The sequence below is a fragment of the Pyxicephalus adspersus genome, chromosome 6 (genome assembly GCF_032062135.1).
Source record: "Pyxicephalus adspersus chromosome 6, UCB_Pads_2.0, whole genome shotgun sequence".
Taxonomy (NCBI): domain Eukaryota; kingdom Metazoa; phylum Chordata; class Amphibia; order Anura; family Pyxicephalidae; genus Pyxicephalus; species Pyxicephalus adspersus.
In genome coordinates this window covers 86,481,867-86,505,314 of record NC_092863.1, presented here as the reverse complement: position 1 = coordinate 86,505,314, position 23,448 = coordinate 86,481,867, and the positions used below count along the sequence as shown (strand labels likewise).

Genomic DNA, 23,448 nt, shown 5'->3' with positions numbered 1-23,448 from the left:
GTTTGTTTTATGGAAAGAATAGGGAAAGTTAAATATCACTAAACTCAATAGCAAAAAAAAATTATAAATGTAAATTTGCTTTAAAATTTTTACTTTGTCCCCAAAAATACCTTTGCAGAGAGGTGTATATCCTTAATGCCTGTGGCTACAATTCATGCACCATTCAGAAAGTCTTCTTGTAGCCACCCCCATTGTGTTATAGAGAGCTGGGACTACAAGTGTAACTGTCCACATCTATGATACATAATAAAAGGTATTATGGGATATGAAGTTTTCCTATTCACATGGAGCTGACTTTGAGGCTGCTTTGTTGCCCTCTTGTGTTCAGCCAGAGATGTAAACCACCAGCAGCTTCTAAATCAGACTTTCTTTAACTTTTTAACATGGGGGAAACCCTTAAAATAACTTTTAGGTCTTCAGGGAACCCTCTGCCATATTTACTATATCCACAGCTTACAGTAAATTAGTGTGGTGATCAGTAGGAAAAATGCCTCTTGCATTGCTGGCCATTGGGAAGAATTTTACCCTTACAGATAACCAAAAAGGTCATTGGTGCCCTTTAACTGACATGAGAAGATCAAATATGCTCATTGTTTAAAGAAGCCCCAGCAACCCCTGGATAACCCTGGTTGTGACTGCTCCACTATATATAGATAGATAGATAGAGAGAGAGAGAGAGAGAGAGAGAGAAAGAGAAACTGAAAACAAAATAAAACAAATACATTTTCTGTTATAATAAAATAATATCTCATAATGTATACTTTCTAAACATAAACCACGATTTTCCTGAGAAGCAATCATTTCTATTCAAACATCTCAATATACTTGTTGTTTTCTAATAAAACATTTTATTATCCCTTGTTGTATTTTGTATTCAGGGTCAGATTTCAATTAATTCAATATCAGTTAGTATATACAAATCCCTCTGCAGAAAAATACACTTGTTTTTTAGTCTGTGACAAATGTTCATTGCCTAATGTTTGTTCCTCCAATATCGATATAAGGAAATAAAGGTGCTAAGATTAGGAAACAAAGGACAGCTTGCTGCCCCCAGAATTTCCTGTCCTAGATCACATTGGTTGTCAGTAGCAGAACTCGAGAGTCAAGACTATAGAAAATGATATTCTTACTGCATATTAATAATATGTTAATAATAATATTTATAGGAAACAAATTTCTTTTCATGTATTTCTAAGAAAAAGGAAATGGGAATTTAAAACTGACTACACATTCACTCCAAACATGTATGGCCCAGTACATCCACAGCACCATGATTGATATGAGCGGAGCTGTAATGAATTGTGCGCTAAATTGTCTGAGTTTTTGGCAAAGTTCAGCAGAACTTTATTGGAACATGAATGGCTTTTGTCAGAAGTGTCTGGAGGCAGCTCGCAGGACTACGAGTGGAACTAACTCTCTATGACTGATTTTAATAAAAACTCAGTTGCTTGGAAGTGAAATGGAAATATTTCCAATCCTTTCAATAGCCCGAGGGACAAATACATTATTTCCACCTCTTTCTTTGGCTGCTTGTGTTATCGCTCCAAAGTTCTTTCTCTGTGACATTTTGAATGTCTAAATAGATTTGTGGCCATTCACATGCTGGCCTGAAAGGCTAAGCGATAAAAAACCAGGAAATCACAGCGGATTAAGGATTAGGTTTCTTGTTCCATTGCAAACAGGATTTATCCATTAGCGTTTATCCCTTATTGTTACAGTGTGTCTGTCAGTCATCCCTACAGATTTTTTTTATACAGGACTTCCTTTAAAACGAATATTTCAGTTTGGGGATGGGGCCAGCTTTTAAAGTTTCTTGGAGGAGTCCAAAGGCTCATTGGCTAATTAGCTGATTTCCCAATTATTTGATTCTTAGCAAAGAAGTGACACCATGATTTGGTTTTGAACTGGATATGGTACTTGATAAGGGCTAGGAATTCTCCTGGAGACATCTCACCTATATGGTCCCCTTCACAAGGTATATAAGTATCTAGAAAATTATTCAGTTTGCCAGAAGACAGAAAAAACATGGCCGAAGGCAGTTTTTATTCCGAAAATGAACCTATTGTTTAAAGAATGGTAACAGATTCATTAAGATGACAAGCACCCTGTACCAATCTTTCTGTTCCTCCATCACCACCTTTTTCCTGCTAGGATGGCTAAAGTAAGATCCAACTAGCTGTAAAACATTTGTACCTACATTGTAAGGCGTCAGGGGGAGTGCTAGACACATTTGGCTTGATTTATTAAAACACTCCAAGCTCTGTACATTAAATAATAGCCCTACAGAACACATGCACCAAAGGTAAAATTCTACTTCAAAGGTCAAAGCAATATTTGTAAGCTATGGTTGAACATAAAGGGGCTGAATATAAGGTGAATTATTACCATGAAAATGATCATTCGCAAAATTTAGTGAATTCACTATGCAAGGAATACCCAATCACATGAAAAGAAATCTAAAAGAAAAAAACAGTTTTGGGGAGATGTTGAATATAAATAGATAACTAAAAGTCAGCAGAGCTTCATCTCATTTACTAAACTAAGTGAATTCTCCCTTGTAAGGTGATCATTGACCTTGGTAAGTGAACCACATGCATTCCTTTAGTAAATACTCCCCAAAAGTGATAGTTGAAACCTATTTTTAAAGTCAGTTTCTGTTTTTTGGATACTGTCTTGGATACAGAAACCTACCTGCCATAATTCCTGACTTGAATCCTGCCGACTTGGGAATTAGGGAAATGCCCACCAACCCTTGTGTTTTCCATATAATTATGTTATAGTCTTAATAATATAAAAAAAAGTTTAAAGCTTCATTGTTACTTTGGAGTGAACACTTGCTGGCTTTTTGGGTGGATATTTTGGCTTCTCCTAACACAGTTCCAGAGCTACATAGAGATATAAAAGCACCTGCATACCCTTTGAAAAAGGCACACAAGCAATTGCCCCTTCCCCTGGTGTCCATGTTGGTAAAAGAACCATCAACCAGTCAAAAGCTGACGTTTTTTGTTACCTATAGTGAGTGGACACATTAGCCCTTCAATAACTTCTAGCACATGAATAAATGCTGCAGCTTCAGCCCGTATATATTGTGTTGGTAAATCTTTACAGAACGGCACAGCTGACTGCCTTTGTGTATCACAGCTGATGGAAGGCCACAGCTATTCATTGCATTACGCAGCTGGAATACACTAGACAGGTTTTTGTTGCTGCTCTCCTCACAAAGGCAATGATATTTTTTCTTTTTTATATGGAAGGTGTGCAACAATGCCTTCTGGTATTTTAAGGCTTCTGGAAAATCCGCTTCTTAGATATTCTTTCTCCTTCTTCAGCCTTTTTAAAATCAAATAAGGAGATTACAGATAGAAGATGGTTTGGGATTATTATAAGCATCTTTGGATTCTTGCTTTTTGATGGATATAAACCTAAGCCTAAATTTGGTGGTTTGCATGTTTTATCTTCCGTGCAGTTTGCTCATTAGTTATATACAAGTGAAAGTGTGCTAAGGTATTGTAGATCATTAAAGAGTGATGTGATGGGCAGACTAACTAGAACAAATATCTGCAATTTTAAATCTCTTTTTACCTTTAAAAGGCCATCTTTAATGAATAGATGTATTCATTTAATGTATTTTTTATTTATGCTTAATTTTTTTTTATTATTCATCAAGTTCTTGTTCAGCAGCCAGTTCACAATTACATTTTTTTGACATTTTGATTTTGACAGGACATTCAGGACAGTTTCTGTGGGAGCCAATTAGTCTAACTGCATCTTTTTGGAGTTGTGGGGGAAACCAATGTGAACCAATGTACTTTTAATTGAAACTAAATATTCCCCTGTAGTATTCGGTGTGTAACAAGAAGGAGGAAGTAAGTACTTTATCAGCTTCTGCACAGTGGTTATATTTTTATAAATAGGTTGAAAAAAAGACATAAGTCTATCAAGTTCAACCACTTGGGAAAAAAACAAAATACAGTAGAACCCCAGTTATCCGGAACTCAGATAACCGGAAAATTCAGATAACCGACACCCGACAGCTCCGCTCTTGCATCCAAGAACACATACCACAGCTCCGCTAGGGTTGCTCGAGCAATCAGGAGAGTGGAGCTGTCAAGAGAGCAGGGCACAGCTCAGCTGGTTGCTCTGCTCTGTGATTGGCTGGGAAAAGGGAAAACCTGATGACGCCTCAAATGTCATAGGGGTTTCCCTTTTCTCAGCCATTAAGCCATTCAGCTTCAGTTTCAGAGTAACCTCAGTTAACCGAAAACTACACTTATCCGGAATTGGTGATTCTCCGTGGGGGCTGGATAACCGAGGTTATACTGTACAAACTAGCAAAACCAAATAAAACCTTATATATATAGCTGATCAAGAGGAAGGCCAAAAAACCTTATAAAACATGGTTCAATTTGCTCCAACAGGGAAAAAAGTTCCTTCATAATTCCTTGAGGCAATCAGATGTTTCCTAGATGTGTCTAATAGAAAAGAGCAAAGTGATGATCAGAATCTTTTTCCTCCTACATTCTCCATTCACAGACTGGAGGCACGAAGGTGACCAGACTCCATGACAGCAGCAGAGAAAAGTCAGGTCACCAATATGGCAGTGCTGTTTGTAAATCTTAGGCCTGGCTTGACAAGAAAACAAATCAAAATTGCAGGAATGCCAAATCCTCTTATTTGCTCTTGGCTTTTTTTTACTTGTTAATTTACATGGCTTAGTTTTAGGGATTAAACTCTTACCACTGAATTACCCCTACCCCCTTTCCCAAGTGTATGCAGCAAGAACCATAATCTAGAAGTACCTTATATATGTTGTGCATCTGATGTAGTTGACCACCTACGATAAGGTTGCTTTACTACTGGTACTATGGAGCATGGAGGTCATACATTGGTCAACCAGCTTCTATTTAGTGACTTCATCTGAACCAAGAAGATTGTGTCTGCTCTATATTAAAATAGAACTAGCCCATCTTTATGGATTTATCTACAGATCTTCATGAATAGTGATGCTGGGAATAGATTTCTGCAGGGCTGGGGGGATGTTTACTGTTGTCATGATGTTATATGATGCCATAGCTTTAACAGGTCTCTTGTCCCGCAATGAAAATTGATTGGGCTGTCTGACCTCCTGTATTACAGCATGTCAGCAGAGACTATGCGAACATCTGAAGGTCAGCCTGCTCTGTGCATAGACAACTAAGATATGCTTCATCATAATTTCCTGCAGGGGGAATTGATCAAAATTCATTATTTGATCTCCATGTGCAGTTGACTGTCTGCCTTTCCTGTTGAAACATGCTATTGATTCCTGCTCCTAGACAGTCACATTTGTCCATCATATCAATTCACACTTTTTATTCTTTTCTTTCCGTTACTGTACTGGTTGTATACATTGGACGAATATAGTACAGTTTGTTCTGGTTAGACATACTATATGCTGTCCACATACATCAAAATCCTTAGAATGGTCATATGTTTTGCAATCTGACTGTGTAACTTCAGTACAGTTTTTTACAAGGTGTCCTCATATGTAACCATTTGAATGTAAAATTAGATTTTAGATGTAATAAAAAGCATTTTTCAAGAGAGACTCTTTGATTTGTTGGCTTTATTGATTGCTTAGATTGATGCACTCTACTGTTTATTTTATAGAGATCATATAAACAGAACAATCAAAAAGGGGCTTTTAAGTTCTCAAATAGTCTGGATTCACTCCAAGTATAGCTACTAAATACATTTAACCCCAAAATAGCAATATTTGGGCAAATTATATGATAAATATAATATTTTATATTAAATTATATTATATTAAATATAAAAATATGTTCATCACAAACAATTTATCTTTTTTTTTCCAGCAATTTTTTTTTCAAAGCTGGACTTCAGGCCAAGAAATACAAACATATATACATATACATGATGCTCATGGTTCTCCCCCTCTTCTTGGCCTACAGTATCAGGTTGGGAAGAACTCAAGGGGGACATTTGAAACAATCATCTCAGAGATGGGCTTTGGAAAAGACAAGAAGCACTCACCCACTCAGCATTGTATCTTAATTCTCAATAAGCCCCTGCGACTTCTTACTTTTTAGTCTGAGGATATTTTGGTAAAATAGCCGCCGGTACAGGCTCTGTGCATTTTGCTCTAAGCACTTCAAATGATTTCATGCTGCAGACAAATACATGACATAAAAAGGTGAATTATGGGACATGACGGGCAATAATTTCCGTCAGTTCTGTTATTTAAATATATGCATCCTCACACTTAAATGCGGAGATTACGGCTTCTTTGAAAACATTCGTCTCTATTAAACAAAACTTGTTATTGTCAGCAGTATTCAAATTTGCAAAACAGATGCGGTATACGTGTACACCATCTCTCCGCTGATGTATTTCCCTTCATATATGAAAAGATATGGTAATTTTAATCCCAAAATATGATTGAACTTATAGTGGTTTCCATGGTTTACGAGGATGAAAGCAGTGATGGGACTTATTTACTTTCATGAAAGCAGCTCGGCACATCATAGCATAAAAAAAAAACAAAAACTAAAACCTTGGGGCTAAGTCGGCCATGCTGTTCCTGTGTTGCCACAGCTGCTGAGTAAATAAACTATCGGTAAGGCTGTCAACTTTCTGTTGTAAAAATACCAGGCTTGTGATTTATTTCCTGGACTTTTTGAATACAAATGTACATAAATGCATTTCCTACATATTACTATATACAGCAGTAGTTTAACTTTTCAAGAGATGCATCTTTTGGCTAGGTTTGGGCCCGTGCATATCTCTTTGTCCCAGTCACTCCTCCAGCTGTTCAATTTACACATTCACATATATCTGAATCTACGTCCACATTAATAACAATGACTCAGTTTGTGGCCATATTGGTAAATGATGGAATGAAACATTGAAAATGTGTGTTGCAAACAGTTCATACAATTCATTCATGGGATTTTGTCTGCCAAAGCTTATATCCTCATAATATTCACATGTGCAGCTCAGTATACAATCCTGACATAGCTGGCTGCTGGAAATGAATGAACTCCAAAAAAGATGTCCAAAGATCCCAAACCCAGAAGAGGACCGAGTAAAGATGTCAGGTGATGCTCCTTCTGCAATAACTGTTCTTACCTGCATGATCGCCACCCAGCTTTCAGTTTTTCGCTCAGCTGCACATACACTACTTTGCGGGTACCACGACTAAATGAACTTCTGCACACCTTTGCAGAATTTATGTCAACCTGGCTCGGCCAATTGGGATGATTAAAGATCACAATATATACTTTAAGATTAGGCACAACTTTGACATTGAAGACATAGGCTTTCCTTAACTCCCTCTTAATATGTGACTGGGTTTTCTACTTTTGCATTATAGGCAGACACTTAACGCGGACCTATCACCACAATTCTAAAAACGTGTTTTGTTTTTTCTTTTTGTAAAATGCCTTTTCTTAAAAAAAAGGCTAAGCTGCTCCCCTTCTGTCTTTACCGCCGCAGCAGTAAAAACCTGGATGGAAGCGCAGAGCCTCCTAGAATGCATACGTCATAAATCCTAGGAGGCTTTCATTGAAAAAAAATGCCGATCTCAGGCATGCACAGGGAAATTGACACTTTTTTTGTTTTAAACTACAGCAGGGTACATCACCCAATCTCGCCCCTGCGCAGCCAGAAGACAGAAGAAGAAGGGAAAAGATGGCGGCACCTGGCGCTGAGCAGTAAGAAAATAGAACAACACGGGACCACATGGAAGCCCGCTCCAGAAGGATCAAGGAATCTACGGAAGTATAGGTAAGTGACTTTTTTTTTACTTTAGCTCCGCTTAAACTGTAGAAAAAAATACGGCCCCTCTCAGTCCTTCTTACTTGTTCAAATACTTTAGTAACAAAAAATAGTAAAATTATTAATGAAAAACAAATGAGAGAGAGGATTTTAGCTGGGAATAAAACTATCCTATTACAACAGCCACAGTTCCTGGCAAAAAATAACAAACAGTTCCTGCAGAGCACTTTTTTGTAATTACAATATTCCCTTGGATGGTACCACTCCTTTATGCAGCCTGCTAAAAAACATAGAGAGCAAGATAGCATATGGACAGCAAACAATATGGACAATGCAAAAGGTTGTATATATCAAACATACAAACATACATGAATAAAAAATGTTTAATTTAAAATTGTACAGTGTTTATATTAAAAAATGCACTTTAGCTTCAATATCTTTCTTTTTATGTGTTATTATATGCCTAAAGCACATCCACCATCTTTGAAGAAGCTTTAGAGTGATTCTGAGAGTTCCTTTAAGAAAGCTGAAGGAAAGTCGAGAGTTGCTGGACAGCCCCTTGAAGAAGTTTTTTCCTAACCCAAAGCTACCAACAAATCTTCTTTATATTCTCCGAGCAGCTCGGAAAGGTCAGCAATTTCGTGTTGTAAACAACCTGACTATCCTATTAAATCTAACCTCAGAAACACATATGGATTTCAAATGGAAAAGGTCGTCTCTGCAGCGCAGGTTAAATTGCTTCCAAGAGCAGAGCGGACGGCACTCAGGATGTGACTTTGCTTCATTGTCCGACCGGCGGATTCTCAATAAATTGACTAAATGATTTTTAGTCCGGGACAGAAGTCTAATTAGCCAATGGAACACTGAGAATAGAGGGTCATTCAGATAGCACAAACAGATAGCAAAAACAGCCACAATAATAGGACCAGAGAAAAATGTCAGCCATCATTTTTACATAAACCTGGGAAACAAGATATTTACTTTACACTTTTATGACAATGTTACAATATGGCTCTGAATAGGGGGCCTAAAAAATAGGTCCTCTGTACGTCACTTTGAGTTGTTGGGGAAAACTGATGGAAAACCAACAAGATGGGGCAAGAACAAAGAGAATATTGTATTTATGTGGTCTTTAGACAACTGGGTTTGCTGGTTCTGTGTAGGAGTGGAATTCTGTAATTGGTAGAGAAGCAGTAAAGGTGCAGTGACCCAGATGGCCAGTAGAAAGACTGGCTCTGAATTATCAAGCCTCAAGTAGCAAATGTGCACAAAAGAAAATAATATGCATTTCCAAAGCTGTGGCATCAGTTTCTTAAAGGTCCTTTTCTGTTCCAGCATAACTCTGCCCTGTGCACTACACAGGGTGGCCTGCAAGCCTAGTGAGCCTCCTTGGGATGAACCAAAATGGCTATACAAGGAATCTTTTTGCTCAACCTTGGTACATCGCCAAAAGTGCTGTTATGGTTGAATGGACACAAAAATGGGCACTCCCAAGGGTCTTCCCAAAAGAGCAACTGTAGTCACACAACTGTTGTAGCCATAAAGAAATGGAGCAAAGCCATTTTATTGGCCATGGGTTTGGAATGGGTTGTCCACTTAGCTCATATAAATTCAGATGCAACCAAAATATAATTTGCATTGTCCAGGTTTGATTCTTGCTGTCTCCTACATTTAGAACTGTACCATGAGTAAAAAAAAAAGAACCAGAACTGCCCCTGGGATTAGAAGAATTATTTATTTGTAATGTTTACCAGTTTGCTGTTGGTAATACATACCAATCTTCGAAATGTGGGAAATTAGGGACATTACCAACTGTGGTTAAAAGAGAAGAGACATTAGGTGAGGTTTCAGATGTTGCATAAAAACCCCAAGAAGTGTGGAAAAGCAGCTGCCCAATGACATTATATATCTCCAAACCCGACAAGGCAAAGGCATACTACTGCTATGCGAATTGAAATCACACTAGAAATCCTAAGCCTTGTATTTTTTTTTTAATCTATTAGAAAATAAAATGCAGCTGGTTAAGTACACGTGTTTTGCCTGGGGCTGTAATGTTCATAATCACCCTTTTACAGGAATAATAAGCAGACAAGGAAACAGCAATTAGTTCTGTCTATTTGGAAGCCAATGTGCACAGTTTATATTGGCGGCTGTTTATGTTTTATTTATACAATGAACAGCAGAAGGCATTACCCTGTGATTTAAGAAAACCTTTCAGTTATATATAAAAAAATAGATGTATGTGAAGTGTCATGGTTTTCAAAGTCTAAAACTGAAAGGCATTTAATTTGTTAGCAGGGAAGATTCAGCAGCTTGGATAAAGCCATTAAGCTATCAGAGATGTCAATGCAAGTTCTGACATATGTTGAGCTTCTTAGGAAGAAAAAAAAAACAGCTATTTCTTCAGTTTACTTTATTCGCTTATGCTGATACCATCTTTTTTATCCTTTGATTGGTGACAATGCATTTTATCACGCCTGGGTAGAATGGGAGAAACCATAAATGACCCATTATGGGCATGTTCAGTGAGCAGGACTAATTGGCAATTATGCAATTTACCAGTGTGGGTAAATGGTTTTGATTTGTTTTACATGGTTTAGAAGCTAGTCTAAGGGCCATATCACATCTCTAGAGAGCAGCAACATTCTTGCACAGGTTCAACAGTTTGGGAACCATCTTTTGCTAATGACTGTACATGCCTGCAGATGCTTCTGTGGAGGAACATGGACAGCCTCCAAAAGCGACAAGTCTAGTAGACGGTGTTGTCCTGCAGGATACTCCAAATATCCTCAAAACTGCTCTCTACAATCCACTATAACCAGCACCCTTGAACTCACCTAAAGACCCTAACCTAAAGGCCACACAAGCCATCAGCTTGACATAAAACCTATCCTAGGGGCACAAATTGCAATTGTAGAGTGTTCCACCCTTTCCTTCTGTATCCAAAATGGTTAAAATAGATTTTAGCTTTAGTTATATTTTTAGCAGAACCTCTGACCTACTCATGCATTAGAACCAAAACTCCCACACAGTAAAAATCCAAAGAGTTGGTATCCTAGGCTGTGTGCCTGAGAAACAATGACAAGCTGCCATGGCAAAATGCTTTAAAAGAAAATCAGTTTAGTAAATACAGAATAATTTTATGTTTATTAATCTGCAACATACACAATTAATATTTCATTTTAACTTGACCTTTGAAGGAAACCCATTACATTTTCATGCTGTTGCACTCTACAGCTTCATTCACAATTAAGACGCAAGTATTTTTGCGAATTGCACTGTGAGAAGAATTCACAGGAGATTGTGAGTTACTTACTGAACAGATCTTTGGATGAAATTACAGAAACACAGCTGTGCTCGTGTCAGTCCCGGCAGATCTATACAGAGACATTAACCGACATTGTTGTACATCAGGGTAATTAAGAATTTAAATCACTTTATATTCTAGGCGCTTTTTATTATGGAGAATTTGCAGGAATGAAATGTTTTGGTGGTTCTACACTGTAATAACATCAGATTTAATTATAAACTCAGCTAAATCAGGAAATGCTAGTTTAAAATGAGTTACTTTTGTTGAATTTATTACAACTCTACATCTTCTAAAATGTAGAAGAATGACCATCTCTGTGGCCATTTTACAAGGTCTGCCTAGGGACTGGTCATACTGGGGACTCCTTAAAGGAAGTCTGCAAAGGAAGATTATTTAAACTCACCTGTCCTCCCCACCTATTACTAGAATCTTTGCTCTGATCAAGAGTTAGAGACCTCTGGAGAATCTTCACATCCAACACATCCATTGGAATGGGTTGCCAGTGCCCCTACTGCAGGCTGTGGTTCATCCTGCTGGCCCATTTGTCACTACTGTGTCCTAGTGTGACATAGGTGGTCTGTGGAAGGAACCACAGTGAGCAGCAGGGGACCAGCCAGATTTAAAAAGAAACTTCTGAAATTACATTAACATATTATAGATTCAGTGTTTTTTGCATCTATTTCAAAATTTTACAATGTGAACACAAATATGACTGCTTGAGTAAAATCTTATTTTGAGCACAAATGGTCCCTCCTAACCTCGTGCTTTGGGAAAATGAAATCCTAATCATGCCCAAGGTCACTTAACTTATTCAATTTCATATGTAGCCTCTGAAAAGCACTGAAAAGAGCAGCAGAATTGTCAACTTTAGGTGTTATGGCCTTCAAATCTGACTTGTCTGAAGGATAAACTAGTCCGAACTAAGGTCCACTCCCATCGGCCTGTCCTTGTTTTCAACTGGATTATGATTCTAATTTTGAAGGTAGAATTATACGAAAGAACTTAGTCAGCAACACATGCTGTTACATGTAAATTGATTTTCTTTGAAATAAACTTACCAGCAACCAATACTTTAGCCGTCCGACTAATAATTGCACCAATACCATCCAAAGATGCCTCGCACTGGTAGGAACCTTCATCCGGCCGGTGATGTCTGGAATGTACCACAGTCTGTATTATAAGAGATCCATTGGGCAGCTGTTGCCTTCTGTCATCTATGGCAAGGTTCAGGTAAACGCCATCCTTTTTCCACTTGATGGTTGGAGACCCTTGATCTGAAGCCGCTGAGCAGTTTAAAACCACAAAACTCCCCCGCATTGTGACTACATCTAATGGTTCGGAGGTGAACCATAATGAAGTGAAGCTTTTAACCTGGGAACCTGGAACAGAAGAGATGATCAGTATTACCGTATGTTCATTTGGTAAGAATTACAGCATGCAATTTTTCCTGCAATATAGACATTATCAGACATGGATTTTTCCTTAGACTTTTTAATGCCTCTGCCTGTAGCAGAGCATAAAAATCTAGTTCCAGACCACCACACATGCTCAATAAAATCACCTAGGCTTAAATGGAATGTTGCTTCAGATACATGGGTATGACCAGTTCAAACCCATGGGTCATGTGCAGTGGTATGGGTAAATAAGCGATGGATTTTTACCTGTCAGCAAGCATTGTGGTAGGCACAATGGTACTGACCTGCTGGAAGGAAAACCCAGATCTTTGTAATAGTAAGGGGGTTATGATTCAAATGTATACATGTTCATTAAATGTCTAATTGTGATTGAATTTGAAATAAGATATTTACCAGTGTTTCTTAATCAGGGTTGCCTCCGAAACACAGTGGTCTCTCTGCAGCAGTCAGGAATACTCCTGCTGATTTGTATCAGCATCTTTCAATCTTTATTTGTAGTGCAATGCTTATGTGCTCAAAAAAGAACATTTGCTGAAACAAGGTGTGAACAGTGTGACAGAGAGAGAACCTATTCACTATGCTGCTTCTCCTTTCACTGGCACAAGGAGACTTTCACCAATCACATGCTAGGGGAGGGATAAGACCCATATGATTTGCTAAAAAATCAGGTCTCTTCCTCTGTCAGGACAGTTGTTCGGACGACGGGCATTGTACACACGCCAGATTCTCGTCCGATATGTGTACTTAGCCTAAATATCACTACTATATAGATGAAAATGCAAATTCTTTGGAATATAACAGCTTCTGAATAGTTCAGCTTTAACAGTTTTATAATCAAAGAGCTTTAATATACATTTACAAATCTGTAAACCTGTATTGCACTTAACAAACTTATTGAAAATCCTCACAATACCTATGTTTATATTCACAATCACAGCTTTTTCTTAATGCACTGCAGACGCAACAGACACATAAACATGTATAATTGCCTTTCCAAACGTCTTTAAGTACATTGCATGCCAAGGCAAAACATTATAACATTATTCTGGTGTGGTTTATCCCTTACAACAGTGTTGTTTATTTCCTATGCAGGACACCTGCATCCTAGGAGGCTGTTTAGTAATGTAATAAACTAATTTGTACTTTAGACTAACACTTTAATCTTTTTTTTTGTGTTCCCTACACTCTCAAGCAAGGGAACACTTTTTATCATTTGCATGTATTAGCATAATAGCACAATAATTAAAGAGTGCTTTGTAAGGGACAAAAAAGCACTTCAATCAATCTTAATCTTGCACAGTAGGGTGTTAAAATAAAAAAATAGGAAAACAACGCCTTTACTTATTAGCGACCCTTAATAGATACAAACATGTCCATGCTGTGTGTACATGTGTGATTTATACCCGTCATCAGGATGCTGAAAGCCTCAAATTACAAAAAGACAAATAAATAAATACCAATTATCTCCCAGAGATTCTTCTACAATGCAGCCTCCACGGCAGGATGAGAACCAATATTATTGGCAGTGGTGCTAAAGTGTATGTAAAGCCAAGTTTTATTTTGTTTTGAATTAGGGGCAGGGGAGGTTTAAAGCCCCCGGCTAGGTATTGTTTGTGGTTTGTATCTTGTTGGGGAACAGCGGGAGATAATCTTAGAAGAAATTCTGCTCTTAGAAAATTGCGAGCACAGGTTTGTCCATTGGAAGATATCCCCTCACCTTTTGTTCTGGATACAGCTGTAACATTTTACATTTCTTTTGCTTCTGTTATGTTTAGACTGTTGGTGTGGTTACTGCCTTTTCATGCCAGTAAATAGCTGCCTTGGGGGAAAGGGTTCAGGTAGCATCCACCCTAAGCAGCATAAAATAGAATGGATAGGTAGCAGTGGGGAACAGTTCAGCACGCTCGATGCTTCACCATCCAATTTGCCAATGCTGATTCTGCAGGAACCAAAATATATACTTAGTACTTAGTACTGTTTAGTAATCTCTTCCTTTGATACCAATTGCCCTAACAGACCTGTTGATCTGCCAGAAATACACCTACATTCCTGTTTGGGCTCACAATATAGTGCTTTTTCTTAACCTAAATCCCAAATAGTGTTTTAAACCTATCTTGCTGGATCAAAGTTCACTTATGTCCAACCATTTACTGTCCTATTTAACATGCATATCCCTGAAATAGTAATGCCACTGCCTTGTCTCCCAAGGACCTGAACACACATTATATGCATAGAAGAGGCTCTTGGAAAGTGTAGTTCCAGGGGCACTCCTTTGTCAGTAGGAACTGAGTGATGATAATGTTGCAGCGAGTAATTTATGTACTTTCTTACTACAAGAAGAAGAAAAATTAATAAAGAGGAGGGTTTGAAGATAAATTTGGGTTGTGTCTGAACAAGTAATTTGGCACCTTTCATTCAGCTCATAATGGTAATCAAGCCTTTCTCAACCTTTTTACCCTTAAAATATTTCCCAGGTTTCGTGAAAGTCATTGGGAAAAAACTCTTACACTTATGGCCAGTGGAAAGAATTTCCCTCTAGAGCGGTGGCTAGATGACCACTTTAGGGACAACAAAAGAATTAGAGTCATGCAGTGGGCTCTATCCAGTTGCATTGACTCCAGAACTAAATAGGAGGTCAATCAGTTTGAAGAACCCCTAACAACATCTGGAGGAACCCTGGTTGAAAATGGCTGTGGTAATCTAATACCACGAGAGTTTGGATGGGATATTCAGAATTGGAAAGTATAGTATAGTAGCTCCTGGCATAATGTCTACACTGGAGCCCTGGTGTATAAAGCAATGCCACTTGTATGTATAAAGCCTGAATATCTATAGACATGATAACCTATATCAGGGTTTCTCAACCAGGGTTTTATGGAACCCTAAGGTACCTCCAGAGGTTGCTAGGGGTTCCTTGAACAATGAGCAGTTTGTGACTCTCAGGTCAGTTTAACCCATACTAATGTTTTCTTGGCTATCTGCAAGGGCGACATTCTTCCCAATGCCCAGCAAAGTAAGAGGCATTCTGATCCCACAATAATATTCTGTGAGCTGTGGATATAGTTTATAGCAGAGGTTCCCTGTAGACCTGAATGTTATTTTGAAGGGTTTACCCAAATTAAAAATGTCGGGAAACATTTTCCTAGATGGTTAAATTGGAAGACAGCTGTAGAAACCTCCTTTCCTTTGCTAAAAAAAGGATATTAGAAATGCCTTTAATCCTATATGTTTTCAGTTATAACTGTGTTATACGTGTTTTTAAAGAGTGTTCTATCAGGTTTAACCTCTTCTATTCTGTTAAAAGTCACTTAATATGTGCGGGTAATTGTGAAGAGCTTTATCTACTGTTCATACAAAGTTAATTACCAGAACAATCATTATCTCAATAACTGGCATGCAGGGATAATCCTGCTGTCACTCTGTATCGCCATATGTTTTACCACTTGTTGAATGTTAACAACATGTATGAAGCTTATGTGAGTTAAAGGAAAAGAGCAATAACACAGAGTTAGTATGAAATGCCCCCTGAGCTAGACAGTAACAGAATTACAAAATTAGACATGATCTGTAACACTGAAGGCAATTTGTGTCTCATCCAAGTATCTGATTCAGTTCCATTAGCTATGTATTACATCCATATATTTTTATTTATTTATTTTTGCAGATTTGGGTAGAGTATGGAAAGAATTGAATAAATATATGTATTGTCATATGTATTGTCCTCCCCATTGGGTATATATAACCTCTCTATTGACCACTGCCACTGGGACAGGAAGTAATGGGAAAACCAAAATATTTCAAGGCTAGACCTCCAACGGGAATTCCAGTTCAATGACCACTGTTTAACAGGACAATGTCCCTCACAATAAGGAGATTACCTCTCACATCTTGGTATGTCTTCAGAGCAAGTAGTCTTCTCATATGGACAGCAGTAAAAAAAATACATTACAGCTTTTTTTAACTTTTGCCTACTCTGTCCACAGACATAATGTTTCGGGAGATTATGAAATATGGGGGATGCTGCTTGTCCAAGGTTACAAAAGACAATAAGAATATGAGATGCCTACTAACCCTTCTTTGCTTTATCTAAGATGAAATATAGGGCTCTATTTATAAAACAGGGAATCTGACATCCCTCTTTCCCTGGTGGGAATCAACCACTGCCATTGAAACACATAGACCTGGCAGATTTCTGCGAGGGAATCTTTAAGGGAATGTCTTTGAGGGAATAAATGATTCCTTGTTTTTTTAAATAGAGCCTAAAGGTTTATTAGCTGGCTTTGGGCCTATTTTATTTTAGACTTTTTGGTAAGACAAGATCAGATACAGCATGCAATAAATCCCATCACTAGAAAAAACATCTTTGACTAGCCTGATTACGCTGAAGAAAAAAAAGTCCATCATTCCTCCAGTCAACCACTTAACAGCTGTGCATGCCCCTCCTAAATCTCCTTACCTAACTTCCTAAATTTGCTATGGTAACCTTTCTAAAGTATTAACTGTACTGTCAGTGTATTTTAAATAGGAAGTGATTTTTTATACATGTCAAAAAGCCCACAACCCAAACAAGTGAAATACGGCCAAACAAGTGCCAATTATATTAGCAAGCCTTTCACATAACTGCAGGTCATGCATTATTGAAGGGTCCAGCTTCCCAGGCTGCAATCATTTATTGAAAAGCGAGCATAAAACTGAATCACAACTTGACCGTAAATTTCGGTGTTGGGGAATAACAAGTAACGAACTTGCATGTGATTTAATAAGCGATGCATCACATAAAAACTGCTGGCCCCACAGTATTTTAATATGTGGCCACTTTTCGGCCAAACGATCATTTCTGCGAGCAATGTAATGGCTGGAGCTGTCTTCATAATATATCTCAGCGAGCTTGGAAAAGAAGAGAAGACTTGTTGTCGGCAGCCGGCTGTAGCTGTTATATATGTCCTCGGAGGCATAACAAAAAGGAAAGATTAGCAGCCGGTTACCACACTAGATCTATGCCTTATTAACATTTTATTTATGTTTATATAAACAGTAAATTCTCCCAGAACAAAAAGCTTCGACTATCAGAAAAAAATTGCTTAAAATTCTTAAAAGTTAGTAGCTGTATAAATTTACTAAGAGCAAAATGGAAGTCAAGGAATGAAAAATGATACAGTAATAATTTGCATATATGATATAGAAAGTAGAATTTGTCTGTCCTCACTCATTGGGTTTAATTATATGAATAGACATTGACTGTTCACATAGCAAAGTTAATTGTCGCTTGGCAAGGAATATTTTATTTAGCCTAATGAAAGAGACGAAGCTTTGGTGACTTCAACCATCCAATCATGTTCAAGCAAATATTCACTTTTTTAGATTTCCTTGCACAGTAATCTTTGCAAAGTGAATTATAATCACATTCACACTTTGCTAAGTGAGACTATATTCCTTTAGTAAATCAACTATATTCACTCCCAGCAACCCCCATTCTTTTCCCTTCCTTCTTTCCTTACTATCCTTCCTTTCTCCCTTTTCACTCCCTTGCTCCATCCCTCTTATCTTTGTTTCTCTTCCCCTCCCTCTCTTTTTTCCCTTTCCTTCCCTTTCTCTCAGCAAACAATAGTTTTCCATTGTGGGGTGGTGATGGGGTAAATCAAAACACAGATGCTCCTAATTATTTTATTTAATCATTTGTATGCACATCCCAACTTTCAAACATATTTGCCAACAAGATCTGTTCATGAAAACCCACAAAAAGGTTGCTTGTGATTAGTTCCTGTTAAATTCCCTTAATCTTCATTTTAGATCTGATTCCTTCATCACTTGACTAGATGAACTAAGCCTACAAATCTAAGACCCGTCTAGAAGCCCCAAGGACAGTCTGGCCAATTGGACTGAATCAAACTTTTTGACTCTGACTTCTTCATGGTTCCTGAATGGTATCAGCACCGTGTCGGTATACATTTCTTGCCTCTTTAAACTGTATTTGATAAGACATCACATAGAACATCTTTATGCTAAGATTGCTTTTTAAATTTAACGGCTTTCAACAGCAAACATTATTACTCGAAATAAACAACTTTTCATAAAGAGTCCAGAACCTCGCCATACATTACATTTTGGAACTCAGCTGCAGGAAAATTATAGATATATTTGATACTAACATAAGTTTGAGAGCACAAAAACAAATGGAATCATGTATCAAAATCCAGCTATGCGCTGTAATAAACAGCACAATAAATAAACCATGTGTCTGCTCAGGAGGCCTTGATAAAGTGCAAATGGTTTCTGTATCTGTTAAAACAGGGATTAGTTAGAGAAGAATGCATTCCAAGACGCTGTTTATTAAATCTAATTTTTCTTGAAAATAAAGTTCTTCTTGGTGTATTTCAGGGCAGGAAAAGTATTGGAAATGTTTATAAAACTTTAGACGGCTCTTAAAGTGGACTTGCTATCTAAAGTTGTCCTGCTAATAGACATAGAAAGCAGAGTGGATTTTCCCCACATCCAATGAGTTAAGTCAATCTTGTCTTGCAGAGTGATAATTCACCTTGAAAGTGAGCAACTCAAATTCCTTTAGTCAATCACCCCCATAGTATTCTGCATGTCACTTAACTATAAAACTTTTCAACACACTGACATATGCAGGGGGGGGGGGGACACCATGCATTTGGTGGGTAGACACTGAACCTACAGCAAACATGCTTTGCCTTAGAAAATAAAAAAAAATGCTTATATGTGCTTTAACCTCCTGTATATGTAAACCTTGAGAACTGCTGGGGCATGTGACATGGCATACTAATGTCAAATAAAACTATTATTAGGATTTGGTATGTATAGTATCATAGTATCCTTCCGCTAATATTTCAGTAACTGGAAGATGGCATTTGTGAGATGTCTGTGTGGGTTCCCGTTTCTGCACTTCTTCCATTGCCATTATAACCCTTCCCACCATAGCTGGTTGATTTGATGTTTTATTTTATGAAGCTGGGAACACACAAAGGTGGAGAGGAACACCCAAACCTCCAAGTAAGGAAAAGATTGGGAATTATGGCAGGGAGATCTCACCATTGGGGTGGTCAAGATATATAAGAAGCCAGGAGCTGATTTTGATCACTAATACATCACTATTGGTTGGACTGACCCTTTAGGAATTGTGGGGTAGGCTCTTTCACCGATCTCCCTCTCTAACCCCATATACACTGGAGGATCAAAAGGGTGATAGCAGCACAACATTGTGTGACGCGCATCCACTGCTTGAAAATAAACCCTGTGGATTTTTATAAAGCTCAGATCAAGTTCAGCACCTCCTAACAACATTCTGTTTCAGAAAGAATATTGACTGGCTGCACAGAAAAAGAATAAATGCAGGTAGACAGTGGGTGAAGTGCTTAAAAAGAGATATATATTTTCCTGCTGGAGATGCCCCTTAATAACTTCTGCCATACTGAGGCTCAAAGAAAACATATGGGATCAATAACGGCGTGTCTTCAAAAATCAGTACGAAATAAGCGACTCTGCTGAGTTCATCTTTAATGATTAAATAATGATTGACATCATATGTCACATTAACGTCTCCGAGGACACAGTGTGGACAAGTTTAATCGGGTTTGAAAGCTGAAATATAGAAAAATTACACTGCACCATGCAATCTACTGGCGGATGCAATGCAGGGAACTGCGCATTTTATAGATTTGTTATTTGGTGTATATAATAGGAGGTGATGAATGTGACCTAAACTCATTTTATTCTAGATTGCAAAGTAAACTACCAAATGCTTTAAATTTGGAGCTTAAAAAATCCTTATAAATTTTGAAGCCCAACATAGCGATTGTGAGCTCATTCTTAAAGTTTAGCTAGAATTATATGTATTTTGTCATGCATGCAGAGACTACAAATCCCCTACAAGAATGCTTGCATTTCATTTTTCATGGCAAAGCCATCTTTATTAAGGCATCATGCAGGGTCCCCATCTACTACCCAGACATAGATGTGGGCTCAGAGATAACACAGCCATTTAAATTCTAGTGCCAAACTTGTGACTTGCTGCAAAGTGTCAGTCTTGTAGTCTGATCATTGGTGGAAAGGAGACAGAGGAAATGGTTAGCCTGGGAAAAGTAACCTGATGCTCACTTTTCATTAAAAAACAGTCATTCTCAATGGGGTTTAATGGAACCCTAAGGTTCCTCCAGAGATTGGTAGCAGCTCCTCTACACTGTGGCACTCATTTAATTATACTTGTCTATTGTCTATTCTTGTCTATATTTTTGGGTGTCTGTAATGGGTTTTTTAGCCACCACTGTTGAGTGGCACTTTTTCCTTTTTCCCATTTGACCCCCAAATAATAGATTTTAGCATAGGGGTTCCTCATGACTTTAAATATTTAAAGGGTACTTCAGAAGCAAAAAGATTAAGAAAGGAATTGTATTTTCTGCAGTTTTTTTTAAATTTTGCTTGGACAATTTGGTGATTCATACGCTGGTGACCTTGGTTTTCTCCACTTAAGCAAAAAACAAAAACTTGGTCACTGATCTTTACCAAGACTGCTGGCTAGACACTGAACGATCATTAGAAAACCAATGGGGTCATTTTTTTGCTATGTCTGATTCTTGTTACCCCACTGTGTGCTGTGGTTCTATTCACCAGCCCCTACATCATAAAGTAGAAAACTATGAACACTTGAAAAGAGCACAGTGAGAACAGCTTACCAAGAAGAAGAGGAAGTCTTGTTTCTTTTTCTTTTTTAATATTTAGTGAGATTGTTTAATACCAAAGCATTGAATAGCATAATATTTTTCATCTTATGTATTGTATAAGACTGAGTGATTTACCTCCACTGAAGCATTAACTGTCCCACCTTTCCTTGTAAATAATTTCAGCATATATTTTTGTTCTATAAACTACAAAAATAAAACTACATCTGTGATAGACACCTCATGTTCCTGTTTTCCTTTTACTATGTCTCCTAATTGCTTTAGGCTATTTAAATACCATATTTCTATACTAATTAAGATGCAGTAAACAGCAAAAAAGGAAAAAAACATATCTTAAAATATGGTACACCCATCAGGAACAGAGCAAAGGTAAACCAGCAGCCTTTTTTAATTAAATTAATGTGATTTTTATATTTTTATTTTTTAAATAAACAACATTTAGTCATTTTGCTGGTAACTGCTGAAGAAACATGTGCTCCCAAATGGCTCATTCCCACCAATTATGTGACTTAATTAGGAAAAAAAAGGGTGAAAGGCACACCCTTAGTTTCAGAGGCATAAAATGGGGAGAAAATTGAAAGCCAATTAGACAGGAGAGCATTGTGCTGGAGTATTATGATGACATTCACTTAATGTCTCCACTTACATGAAGCCGTATATGATTCGTCCTCAGCAGGGAAGCTCATCAAGGACATTTACCTAGATGACGGTGCATATTACATATATATTCTTTAATTCCTTACCTTTTCTCCCCGTAATCAACAGCAGTAATTGGAGATAAAATGGAATTTAATATGTTGTGTGTGTAGGTATATATATATATGTATATATATATATATATATATATATATATATATTTCAGACAATTGTGCACTTCCAATCCCATGGAAGACTCTTATCAAGCTCAATTTATAGTCAAATACAAGACATACATACGAGACACTAATTTGGAGAAACTTGAGTGGCCTGTACAGAATCCCCATATCGGCCCTACTGAAAACCTTGATGATAGTGAATGCCTGGGATGAACTGCAACTGGAGTCAACTAAGTCTCCAGCATCAATACCAGACCTCTCACCTCATTTAGCTAAATATGCACAATACTATAGACAAACACAAAAAAAGCCATCTCAGATGGGTGGAATATGTCATGGTATATGTCATCATTTCATTGGTTTATTGGTTTTGGATTGCAATATCCAACAAAACTGTAATGGAAATGTTTAGGGCTCCATATTATTTGGTTTTATATTTACAAATAGAAACCCATTGTCCTTTTTAGTTTAAAACCTGCATTAGTAAATTAGTAAAGACAGGAATTCATATGTAAGAGTCAAATTGGAGTATACGGGGGGGGGGGGGGGGGGGGGGGGGGGGTGAGAGCTCTTTGTGCCTTATAGACTGGGGGTCATTTAGCACCTAAATGGTCATATTGGAGTAATGGCAGTAAGTCAAATGCTTTCCTGAATGACATATATGGAAGTAATTGCATTTTTCTTTGATACAAAGGGCTCAAAGGAGTGGTGAGGGAGAAAATGAGAGAAGTGGGGCAGTTAGGGTAACTTTGCTTTAATCCGTATTAGCACAGCACAGGTTAACTTAAAATGCAATGGGCAATGCAGAGTTTACTTCTCAGTGAGCAGTGTTTTCTCTTGAACTAATATAAGGCAATCTTGGAAAGATGCTTTTCACCATGGAATTAGGAACCAAAAAGATTTAAAGGTCATTATCACTATGGGGTAATTTTAACTAAGGGCCAAAAATAGCATTTGATAGATGCAAGACAACAGTAGGACCCCCAATACCACTACAAGAGAGGTACATTGAAGGTACATGTTCTGGGAGACTTTCTGAGAAAGTTAAGATTTGCATATGATTCCAAACAAATTTCCTAATGATAATGTTTATTAATAATGTTTTGATATGTCTATACTAATAAAAACATACATACAGTATCCAGTGGATAACATTGTAATGCTTCATAATAAGCCAGCTAAATACTGAAGCTTGAAAACACCCTGTTTAATAATAACATACAACACAAAGGAAGCAATGCAAACCACCACAATGGTGAAGTGCTAAATGAAAATATCCAAACCATTTTGCATTTGAATACTGTATGGTGGCATAAAAAATACATATGTTGAGTAACAAAGTAAACGACAGCGCCAAAGTCAAGTGACAGCTTAAGGGCTATACATAAGTACAATCAGCTCCAGAAGCATTTCAGGCAGACAGAAGTGCTGAA

The 23,448-nt window shown here is 37.6% G+C and overlaps 1 protein-coding gene across 1 annotated transcript in view; it reads right to left on the bottom strand.

The window, feature by feature from the left end:
• DCC (DCC netrin 1 receptor) overlaps positions 1–23,448 on the bottom strand; it is a 420,583-nt gene that overhangs the window by 251,150 nt on the left and 145,985 nt on the right. The window contains exon 2 of the mRNA XM_072413974.1: positions 12,145–12,465. Coding sequence (XP_072270075.1) covers positions 12,145–12,465 — 321 coding nt within the window. The remainder of the gene's footprint in view (positions 1–12,144; positions 12,466–23,448) is intronic.